At 46.0% G+C, this 12,457-nt stretch overlaps 1 protein-coding gene across 1 annotated transcript in view; it reads right to left on the bottom strand.

Moving 5' to 3' along the window:
• micall2a (mical-like 2a) overlaps positions 1-9,842 on the bottom strand; it is a 105,601-nt gene extending 95,759 nt beyond the window's left edge. Inside the window, exon 1 of the mRNA XM_078558563.1 lies at positions 9,282-9,842. Coding sequence (XP_078414689.1) covers positions 9,282-9,424 — 143 coding nt within the window. The 5' untranslated portion in view covers positions 9,425-9,842. The remainder of the gene's footprint in view (positions 1-9,281) is intronic.
• Between the last annotated feature and the right edge of the window lie 2,615 nt (positions 9,843-12,457).

Genomic DNA, 12,457 nt, shown 5'->3' with positions numbered 1-12,457 from the left:
ACATAGAACAGGAGGAAGGCAGTCGGCCTTTCTAGCTTGTTCCGCCATATAATTAGATCACAGCTGATTTATATCTTAACTCCATCTATTCGCCCTTGATTCCATGACTCTTAATACCCTTGTCTAACAAAAAGGTCAATTTTAACATTTTTAATTGACCCCCAGCCTCAACAGTTTCTTAAAGGAGATTATAGCTCAGGATTTCCACTACTCTTTGCAGGAAGTGTCGGGGGCGGGGGTGGAGTGCAAGATCAAGGCACACAGAATCAGGCCATCTTGGGGCTGAATTAGCCACTCACCACTGATAATTTCAAAATGCTAGAATGAGGCCCATGTTCCAGTATATCGTGAACTTTCAGTCAATACTTCATATCTTCAAAAAAAAACACAAAAGGCAACAAAAAGATGACTGCTTGAGGATCACCTGACTTCTCTTGTGAATTGAAATACTCCCCTGTCTCAAGAAGGAACAAAAGGAACTCAATACCTTTTCCTGAAACAAATTCAAAAGAGTAATTTCAAATTGAATGGGTCATTCAGATACAAAGACACTGGCTGTCACAAACTCTCAAGGTGTGAAAGTCATCACACAAGATATATAATCAACCTGGCCACCCACCTTATGTGGAAAAGGATAAAAGCAAAAAAACTGCGGATGTTGGAAATCCAAAACAAAAATAAAAATAGCTGGAAAAACTCAGCAGGTCTGACAGCATCTGTGGAGAGGAACACAGTTAATGTTTCAAGTCCGTATGGCTCTTCACCAGAACTAAGGAAAAATAGAAAAGAGGTGAAATATAAGCTGGTTTAAGGGGGGATGGGACAGGTAGAGCTGGGTAGTATTACTGGCCCTCTATCCAGCTCTACCTGTCCCACTCCCCCTTAAACCAGCTTATATTTCTATTTTTCCTTAGTTCTGGTGAAGAGTCACACGCACTCGAAACGTTAACTGTGTTCCTCTCCGCAGATGCTGTCAGACCTGCTGAGTTTTTCCGGGTATTTTTGTTTTTGTATGTGGAAAAGGACTTTGCTTGCTTTTAAAACAGCAAGTAGTTGTTCTGCAGACATCAGGAAGCCATCAAACCAGCTGCAAATCAATTATGCTGCCAAATGTAATAAACAGCTATACCTTGAAAGTGGGAGGATTCTCCCCAACCTGTTCCAACTTCAAGTTCATTTGAGAACCAACATCCTGTAAATTCAACTATAAGAAACCTCGCAGCTTACTGAGAATGCTCTACTTTATAAGACCTTCACTTCAACTGAAGCATCAACTCATCTAAGAAACTACAGGCCTGCCACAAAAAAGAGACTGAGACGATCAGAAATTGTAATTGTATTGTTCTTTTCCTCATCTGTATTTAATCTTTGTGTGAGTGATAGCATGTGTAAGTTGAGCGAGTGAGATGTTGCATTTTAAACTTCCAGGGCAATTGTGTGATAATAAGTAACCTTCCTTATTTCTAAATTTACAAAAAAGCTTGCTGCTGGAATTATTTAAATTGAGACAATCACTCTGAGGGTAAGAAAACACACCCCCCTGTGTGACATTGGGTTTAGGAGATGGTGGGCGGAGGAACTGAAAGAGAAGAAATAAACTCCTCAGTGAATACCCCCTACCCCATTGAAAGCTGCACAAAAATGGATGTTAGCAGAGGGCATATCTGGTGTTGTGTGTGAAGCCCTCCTTGGACAAATAGTCTTCCACATCTGGAGTGCAGAGTTCCACTGCTAAAACCTCTCAGTAGAACTCTAGGCCATTTATTCAGGCTAGTCTTATGTTGATTTATTGATGCACATTTGAATGAATGTGCTTCTTTCCCACCTCAAACTATTTGTGAGAGCGGAACACCTGGAATGTTAACCCAAACATCTCCAAGTGAACACAGCATGACCCATGGGGCAGCTGTTATAAAAACAAATGAAAATCCTATTTACCTGAATTATCACATCACTTCCATTACAGTGGAACATCTCTGGGCATTGCTTATTCCTTCAACTCTATAATACTTTGAAAATTGCTGAACCAAAATAGTCTGGGATCTTTCTGCAGACTTTGGCCTGCAATAAGATCATGGAGACTCACTCTGTTAAGAGAGTTAAAACATTAGCCATTAGTGATATAACTGGAGTACCAGGGGGTTATGTGGGGTGGTGGTGAAGGATGGTCAGAGGTAAAGGAGAGAAATCCTCTGCTGAGCATCCATTCCCAGCAAATGTTGCCAACCCTCCAGGATTGCCCTGGGGTATGCAGGAAGTAAAGATTAATTTCCTGAAAACTGTTTCCAGAAAAACTAGAAGGGGGGGAATAAATCATAGAGGAGAATGAAAAATCTCATGCATTTTTCTTCAATTATCTTTTAACACTTTTGTTTATTAGTCAGAATGATGTTGGAGATGCAAGAAAGGATGTTTGACTGAGAAGGGGTGATTGGAGGTGGGAGGTCATGTGATGAAACACCAGGAATATGACCAAGCAGAGTTAGCAACCCTAGCATCCAAACTATTTCAGATTCTCAAATACAGAACAGGAGGGTAGAACCTGGATGCTAGTATGTGCCCAGAATCCTCCCTTTATAAGTATTAGGATTATATGGCAGCTCAGATAATCTCCAGTTCCACATTAATACCACCTGATAGTCATTGCCACAGCTACTTTCTAGAGATTAAAAAGTAGTTTAAAACAGGGACCGGAATCTGTGAGAAGGACTGGATCTAATGAGCTTCCCAACTCATTATAATGAATTGAGAAACACTGTAACTCCTAATTCCAGACAGGAACAGTTGTGCAGACGCACTCAGCACCCATTGCATCTGCTGGCATATGCACAGTTTCTCCCACTGCTAGTGCCATTACTGTGTGCCAGTTAGCTGGTGGAAATAGCAATTTGTGCTTTGTCTGCACCATCCTGTCGCCACTGGCCCAAACTCTCACCATTTCCCACTCGTCACCCCTCTCCTGAACCCTCGCTGCTTCCCAGTTGTCACCCCTCTCCTGAACCCTCGCTACTTCCCAGTTGTCACCCCTCTCCTGAACCCTCGCTGCTTCCCACTTGTCACCCCTCTCCTGAACCCTCACTGCTTCCCAGTTGTCACCCCTCTCCTGAACCCTCGCTGCTTCCCACTTGTCACCCCTCTCCTGAACCCTCACCGCCTCCCACTTGTCACCCCTCTCCTGAACCCTCACCGCCTGCCACTTGTCACCCCTCTCCTGAACCCTCGCCGCCTCCCACTTGTCACCCCTCTCCTAAACCCTCGTTGCTTCCCGCTTTTCACCCCTCTCCTGAACCCTCGTCACCTCCCACTTGTCACCCCTCTCCTGAACCCTCGCCGCCTCCCACTTGTCACCCCTCTCCTAAACCCTCGCTGCTTCCCAATTGTCACCCCTCTCCTGAACCCTCGCCGCCTCCCACTTTTCACCCCTCTCCTGAACCCTCGCCGCCTCCCACTTGTCACCCCTCTCCTGAACCTTCGCCGCCTCCCACTTGTCACCCCTCTCCTAAACCCTCGCTGCTTCCCAATTGTCACCCCTCTCCTGAACCCTCACCGCCTCCCACTTGTCACCCCTCTCCTGAACCCTTGCCGCCTCCCACTTGTCACCCCTCTCCTGAACCATTGCCGCCTCCCATTTGTCACCCCTCTCCTGAACCTTCACTGCCTCCTACTTGCCATCTCTACCCTGTGCCTCACAGCACTGTATAGACAAAGAGGAAACTGTGCTGTACATTGTCCCATCACATGCTCCCAACCTGGATTAGATACAGAGTAAAACAGCACACTGTCCATCTAAATTGTCCAAATACCTGCCATTCTCCTATCAGATCAGAAAAATGCTGCTTTCTTGAGCATTATAGTCACACCTTGGAATGGTTAACTCAGGAACCATTTCAGTCTTGTGCCTTAATTGTCTGACACACAATCTATTTCTATATTACCATTTTAATCAAAAAAGGCAGTTTTTTTTTTAAAGAGAAGAGGATATAGGATTGTTTGCAGTTTCAACTTCAAGGTCTAATCTTTTTCAGCCTGAGGTTCATCTGCAGCATCTTTGGTGCAGGCAGCTGCCTGGCACATCACAGGCACTGCAACTCCATGTGCTGGGAGAGCACCCTCGGAAGTTGCAGCTTCAACAAACTCAGCCATTGAAAAACCACTTCTCACTTTAGTTAAGTTCACTTGCAGTGAGCAGGGTGGGGAGGAGACCAGCAGCACTGATCATTGGATCCCAAAACAGGCAGACCATCCAACTTCACTTTAGTGTTCAAGAGACTGATCTGGATTTACTTGGTCAATATCACAACAGGAATGAAATCCTACTCAAAGGCTTTAGTCCCCTTGGCAAACATGGTACAGCATTTAGTGAGTGGGTTGGTTACAATAGTGAATCAGTCTTTACATTTATCACATGCACTGTCTGTCCAGTTTATATACTGTTAGTTACTTCTAAATTATCCAGTAAAGATTCAGGTTTGAGGTACAGAGGGAGACAGGAGAAGGAGAGGCAGAGAGAGAGAGGAAGACACACTGACACAAAGGCAGAGAAACACAAGGGCTGAGGCAGAGAGAGGCGAGGGAGAGGGAGGGGGAAAAGGGAGAGAGAGGGAGAGGGGTAAAGAGAGTAAAACAGATGCAAAAAGACAGGACAGAGATATGGAGAGGAATAGGGAGAGAGGGGGAAACAAAGAGTGAAACAGAGGCAAAGATAGACAGGGGAAGGGAGACAGAGAGATGGAGAAGAATAGGAAGAGAGGGGAAGCAGAGAGAGAGGGGAGCAAAGAGAGAGAGAGAGAAAGGCAGAAAGAGAAGGGGACATAGACAGATAGGAACACAGGCAGAGAAATTAGTTTTTGTATCTCTGACAATGAGTCAATCAGATGTTTTTATGTTACAAAGGGTCGGTTGGACAGGCATTTTCTGGACCAGGGGCCAACACAGATCAGTGGACCCAAGGGTAATGGGTCTTGCTCCAAGTTAGGTCACCAGCATTAGAATTTTGGATGAGAGAAGTACTGCAGCAATCTTATTTCCTAAATGTTTCTTGTGCTGTGGTAGGATTATGTTTAAAATATGGGATACCATCTGAATCAAAGAGGTGCTGTATTACAGTGACACAACATCATGTTCTTGGCACTCGCCTCGGTGCTGTCTGTAATAACTAGCTGTTCTAACAAACTTCTTTTGTTATTTTTCTCTCAGTAGGTAGGACATGGGTGTGTTTCCCCTCCAAGCCCAACGATTGGTCCTAGGCCAATTACATCCATTGAATCCATTTCCTCTCTGCTCACTCAATTCCCCGCTCATTTGGAGTCTGGAGTCAGCAGCATCCCAATGCATTAAAGAGCACTAGCCTGTTCCAGGTTATAGTTCAACAGCCATGATCAGATTGAATGACAGAAGGGGTTCAAGGGGCTGAATAGGCTCCGAGAATAAGGTATCTAAGTTTTCTGATGATACAAAGCTAGATGGGAATGTAAGTCGTGAGGAGGGCACAGAGAGGCTGCAAGGATGGAGACAGGTTAAGTGAGTGGGCAACAAGGTGACAGATGGAGTATAATGTAGGGAAGTGTGAAGCTTATTCATCTTGATCATGAGAATAGGAAAGCAGAATATTTTTTTAAAAGGCCTCAAACCTATAAATATTGATGTTTGGAGAGACTTGGGCATACTTGTACAAGGAAAGCAGAAAGTTAGCAAACAGGTACAGCAAGCAATTAGGAAGACAAATGGCATGTTGGCCTTGATTGGAGTACAAGAATAAGGAAGTCTTGTTATAATTGTACAGGGCTTTTGTGAGACCGCATCTGCAATAATGTGTGCAGCTTTGGTCTCCATATTTAAGGAAGGATATACTTGCATTGGAGGCGATACAGCGAAGGTTCACCGGGCCCCTGGGATGAGAGGGTTGTCCTATGTTAAGAGGCTGACTAAATTGGGCCTATATTCTGTGGAGTCTAAAAGAATGAGAGGTGATCTCATTGAAACATACCGAGATTCTGAAGGGATTTGGCAGGGTGGGCACTGAGAGGTTGTTTCCACTGGTTGGGGAATCTAAAACACAGTGGCATAGTCTCAGGATAAGGGGCCAATCATTTAGGACTGAGATGAGGAGAAATTTTCCACTCATAGGGTTGTGAACCTTTGAAATTCTCCACCCTAGAAGGTTGTGGATGCTCCATCAGTGAATATATTTAAGGCTGAGATAGAAAGATTTTTGGTCTCTTAGGAAATTGAGGGATATGGGGAGTGGGCAGAAAAATAGAGTTGAAGCTCAAGATCAGCCATGATCGTATTGAATAGTGGAGCAGACCCGACGGGCCATGTGACAAACTTCTGCTCCAATTTTTTGTGTCCTTGTGTTCCTACGATCCATTGGCAGCTCTTGATGCTCAAGTCCAAGATCTTGAACAGGCTACTTGTCAATGAAGGATGGAGGCATGGGCACAGTGGGTTTTACAGTGGACAATCATAGCCAGCCCTAGACCCTGTGCTCACTAGGCGCCACTTTGCAACACAGTTAACTGTTGATTTGAGATCAGACCCTGGTCCAGCAACTCCTGATGCTGCACAAACATCATAAAAAACATCGATTTTTGAAAATAATCCCTTCTCATTTTTAGACAGTACATGAAGTTCAACCACAATAATTAAACATTGGCTTCAGTCATGTCCCACCCTCCAGGATGACACGCCAGCCTCTTCGCAATTTACTTCAATGCACAGTGGCACTGACAAGTAATAAAGACCAGGGCTCATTGATAAAGCTGCAACACAACCAGCAGAGGAAGTGAAACCATGCTCACAAGGAGCACTCCAGTGACCTCCAGGAAAGAAGAGACATGGGCCTCGAATTCACTCGAGGAAAATCTTAATGCACAATTGCTGAACGTGGGAGTGAGATTGTATTATCAGCTAATTTAATCAGAGGAATTAATTCATTTAAAGTAAATACATTAACAATTCCACTAAAGTAGAAGGAATTAAACAGAGAAAGCTTCCATCCACAGCGTCATTTCAAACTTAAAGAGGAAATTTTAACCCCAAAGAGCAGGCAGGTTTGGCTGGTTGGAAGATTAAAGTGTTAAAAATTTGCACCAGCCTACCACCACCCCGCACATTTCAAGTTTTAACAGAGGCAGGTTCGGTGCAGGCAACCAATCAGCTCGCAGGAGGTGAGTTGGCAATTTAGATATTCTAATGAGGCTGACAGCCTCATTTGTCCCATGATTTCAAGTTGAACTCTGGCTGGTCAGAATACCATGCCGGAGGAAGCTCTGCAGCCGAAGGAAAGGCAAGGACTGTCAGGCCAGGAGGTCAGTGCCATTCACTTTACCTGCTAGATCTGACATAGCTGCCTTGAAAACCCCTGCGATCAGACACTCGGATCCCCCCTTTACCTCAAGGCCTCAAATTCCCCAACCCCAGCCTACGATCCCTCTCTCCTTCACATACTGATGACATAGGCACCTGACAGCCAACCTCACAAGCTGCTGGCTGTGGCTGCAAAACAAAGATAAGAATTGTTAATCAGGTCCCGCCTTGAAATTTGGCCCAACCTGAGGGAAACTCCATCTTCCGTGTTTACCAAACTCAGTGCTCCATCAACTCCCTCCCCACCCGGAGTAAAAGTTCAGCCCAATGAGCTGAAGCCTATTATAAATTCTCATTGGCCTGTTCAATCACCTCCACTTCCCCACACATTGTCCCAAAGACCCACTCTCTCATTCCCACTGTTGATTTGCACCAATCCCAAAATCACTCCGCCATCTCCAGCACCTCATCCCAAAATCAATCCCGATCTCCAGCACCCCATCCCAAAATCACTCTCCCATCTCCAGCACCTCATCCCAAAATCAATCCCGATCTCCAGCACCCCATCCCAAAATCACCGTCCCATCACCAGCACCTCACCCCAAAATCACCATCCCATCACCAGCACCTCATCCCAAAATCACCGTCCCATCACCAGCACCCCATCCCAAAATCACCGTCCCATCACCAGCACCTCATCCCAAAATCACCATCCCATCACCAGCACCTCATCCCAAAATCACCGTCCCATCACCAGCACCTCATCCCAAAATCACCCTCCCACCTCCAGCACCCCATCCCAAAATCAACGTCCCATCACCAGCACCTCATCCCAAAATCACTCTCCCACCTCCAGCACCCCATCCCAAAATCACCATCCCACCTCCAGCACCTCATCCCAAAATCGCCCTCCCACCTCCAGCACCCCATCCCAAAATCCCTCTCCGTTTCCAGTCCCTTCCCCTGTTCCACTCTGTGCTAAATGCCAATCCCCAGCGCCACATGCCCAGATCAGCCCTGGCCCTCAGAAGGTTTGGCTCAACCATAATCCCCAAAACCTCTCCCTCCAATCGCTTCCCTGTCTGTTGTGGGATCTTGCTGTGTGGAAAGAAAAACAGCTGCCACATCTGTTTGGATAACAGCTGTCACTAGTTAAATAACTCATTTCATGGATCCATATTTACGAGAGGCGCTGCGGGAAGATGGGGGTTTGATGAAGGAATGCAGCATTGGGAAATGCTGATTTTATAGATATTACTGAAATTGCCCAACGTCAGGAATTCCCAGTCCAGATCCTCTCCGGAATTCCTTCCTGCTCAGCTGCAGCTGTTCACCATTAGCAACACAACTGGCGCGAACGCCAGCCTCTGAGAAGAAAATCTATATTCGATCGGAAACATCTGGAGCCCGTGAAACCGGCGCTAAAAAACCAGAACTCAAACGGGGAACAGTAGCAGAAAAAGGGCTTATATAAGATACATAGCCGCCCACCTCTGATCTGACTTAATATCAGCACCGGCACATCAAACCCAGCATGTCACAAACTGGCCAAATCCGACTCAGGAAACTGAGAATTCCTCCTCGTTTTCCTGCTTTTAAATTCAGATCCCCTACCCATCTGTTCAAATATAGATGGTGCATACTCGTCCCCATTCCCAAAGTACTGACGCCTGGGGAGTTTAATCCCTAATATCAGTGCCTAAAGCAAGCCAAGAGCAAAATTTAATTAAAAATCAAGGCGCATTTCCACTTTTGGAACAGCGGTTTGAGCGGGTAATTGGGTCGAAATGGGGCTGAGTCCAGTTCTGTTAACTGGTTCCCCCTCTGTACTTAATTTGGGGCTGTTTGCTCTCGCCTCCCTCCCTCTAACAAAACACACACACAGAGAAACACGTACACACACAGGAAGAAACATAATCTGCTCCTTCCCCCATTTGGGGAAAGAAGTAATTTGCTGTTAATTTCTGGCTTACATGAGGTCCGGTCTGAAGTGGTGCAAAATCGCACAGAAAGCGAGCCCATCCCGCCACGAGGTCGTCATGTTAGTAATCTCCACATTTCCATATCCCTGACATTGCTTCTTGCACCACTGCTGCAAGGCTTTGATCGCGGCCATAGCAATTCCAGAGAGACAGGGAGAACGGAAAGAAAGGAACCGGGTACAAAACAATCAGGAAATCCGGGAGAAGGAGAAAGAGAAGAGAATGAAAGAGAGAAGAGAGGAGAGAAAGAAGAGAGGTAGGGGAGGAGAAAAGATAGATGAGTGGAGGTGGAGGAGATCGAGGAGAGGAGAAAGGAAAGAGGAGGGGGTAGTAAAGGACAGAGAGAGATTGCAAAACACAACATAAGTTTACAGAGCCGTTTTATGAAAATGCCGGAGGCCAGATCTATTGGAGACGGGGAAACAAGAACAGAAACACTTTGAGAGAAGTTATGGAGCAGGCTGTGCAGAGTTTGAAAAGAAGATGGCAAAAGAGATGTGAAGAAAGAGAGAGAACGAGTCTGTCCGGATGCCCCTGGAGAAGTTAACCAGGAAACTGGCTGGAAGTCACTGAAATGCACAGGGGCTGACTGACAGTCAGCAAGGGCAGGGGGATTGTCCGGAACTCAGCAGCGTCCTGATAGAGGCTGGCATTTACTGGGTAAAATTAGGGATTTCCAGTTTGAAATGACGTGAGTTCAAAACACACAAATCAGCACTTTCCAATTCACCTGAGAATAGAACCACCCCCACACCTGAGTCTGAAGCCCCTCCCACACCTGAGAGAATAGAGCCTCTCCCACACCTGAGATTGGAGCCCCTCCCACACCTGAGAGTCTAATGTCCCTCCCACACCTGAGTCTAAACCCCTCCCACCCCTTGAAATAAAGCCCCTGCCACACCTGAGAGAATAGAGCCCCTCCCACACCTGAGAATAAGCCCCTCCCACGCCTGAGAGAATAGAGCCCCTCCCACACCTTAGAATAAGCCCCTCCCACGCCTGAGAATAAGCCCCTCCCACGCCTGAGAGAATAGAGCCCCTCCCACACCTGAGAATAAGCCCCTCCCACACCTGAGAGAATAGAGCCCCTCCCACACCTGAGAATAAGCCCTTCCCACGCCTGAGAGAATAGAGCCCCTCCCACACTTTAGTTAAGGAGAGCCCCCCACCCCCCCACACCTTAGAAATTAAAACCCCTCCCACAGTGTATGTTGTGCAAACAAGTCTTGGTGAAAGGCTGATAGGAAATTAGAAGATTGACATTGTCCTTTCTATAATCTGGCTGTGCAAGAATCACAGGTAAGATCATGCACATGCATGTTGTATTTACCTGTGAATTACAGGGACCTCCAGCATTTTGATCCAGGGTATGTTTTTTGAGTATGGAAATAAGTGATCTGAATGTAACTGATGATAATTGGAAAGGGTCAGAAAATAAATAATTAGTTTGTAAGCCTAATTTGTGAATTTTGACCCCCTGCAGTTTGGGTTGAAAGAGGAATCTTGTACAGTTTCCTTGTCACATTTCTAATCATATTATTCCTTGTCTATAATTTATTTTTCAAAGGGATGGAACTTGTGCTTAAAATGAGAGGGATGTTGGTGTTTTGGCATTTCCCCAATTTGATTATTTTTTACACCTTAATGACACATCAAGGTCATGTATGCCAATTGGTTAGATGTAGAGTAAAGCTCCCTCTATTGACCTGTCCCCAACACTGCTCTTCAGCCCCAAGCTCCTCTCCTGCACACACTCATCATCAGATGTTACCAGAGTTTCTATTTCCACAAGCATGAGTTTATTTTGCACTCTGTCCCACAATTCTATTTTAATGTTGAGATATACAGCAATTTCAAAAACTTATTTTGTAAAATCAAAGTCCACTTATACTGGCTCTCACTGATGTAGAGGCATTAGTTCTGAGGTTAAGAATTTTTCACATTCAGTAAAATAAACATTACTACTTAAAGGAGAGTCCTCCCCCCTCCCCAACTATCTCACTCCCCTCCATCCCTCCCTCTCCCTTCCCCCTCCTCCCCCTCTTCCCCCCGCTTCTTTCCTGCTCTTCTCTCCTCCTAATCTTCTCCCCTTTCTCTCCCTCTCCCCGACCACTTACACTTCTCCCCCCTCCTACTCCCCTCTTTTCCCTCCCCTTTCCCCCTTCCTCTACACCGCCCCATCCCCTGCAACACAATAGGGGATGGGGATCATCTGTGGGTGAGAAGAAGCAAAACCTCAGCCTGTCTGTGAGGACCAGAGTTATTAAAGCATGACTGTATCCTGGGCAAGAATTTCCTCTCAACCACTATCACGAGATCAATGACCAATTGTTCCTCCAGCTCGCTGCTGTGTGTGGGAGTGTGAAAGACTTGCATTATACAGTGCCTTTCACAAACTCAGGACATCCCAAAGCACTTTGCAGCCACTTAAATCATTTTGAAGAAGTGTAGTCACTGTTATAATGTAGGAAATGCAGCAGGAAATTTGTGTACTGCACACTCCCACAAACAGTAGGGTGATCATGGCCAGGTAATCTGGCCAGTTTCTTGGGGTTGAGGACAATTCTGTTCTGGATAAATTGGAATGAAAGGTTTGGCAGGGGCGCCTTTAAGGAGGAGATGGTTCAGGGACAGTGGAGGTAAATTATGAGGTAGGACAAATAAAGCCAGGGATCCCCGGCTGACAAAAGAGATAAGGGCCAGGATTTTACGGCCCTTCTCGCTCGGCAGGATACTGCAGTCCCGCTGGAATTGAATGGAGATTTAAATGGCTCACCACTTCCACTGGAAGGGGAGGAGATACGCCGCGGCAGGCCAGTAAAATCCTGCCCAGGGAGTAAGGTGAAGCAGGAACAAGAGGGTGTGTCAGGTTAATACAAGTGAGAGCCAAGCTGAATTTAGAAAGACTGGTGGATAACAGAAAAGGGGTTCCAAAAGTCTTCTAGAGCCACATAAATAGTGAATGGGCAGCAAGAATAGAGTCAGGGCTGGTTAGGGGCCAAAAAAGAACCCAGCCCAGGAAGCAGAGGGCATGACTGAAGCACTCGATGGGCACTTTACATCTGTCTTTACCAAGGAAGAGGATGCTACTAATGTCACAGTGAAAGCTAGAGGAGGTAGTTGAGATACTAGATAGGCTAACAATTGATGAAGAGGTGGAACCAGAA

This window comes from Cetorhinus maximus, chromosome 15 (genome assembly GCF_964194155.1).
Source record: "Cetorhinus maximus chromosome 15, sCetMax3.hap1.1, whole genome shotgun sequence".
NCBI classification, from domain to species: domain Eukaryota; kingdom Metazoa; phylum Chordata; class Chondrichthyes; order Lamniformes; family Cetorhinidae; genus Cetorhinus; species Cetorhinus maximus.
This window is presented reverse-complemented; position numbering and strand designations above follow the sequence as displayed.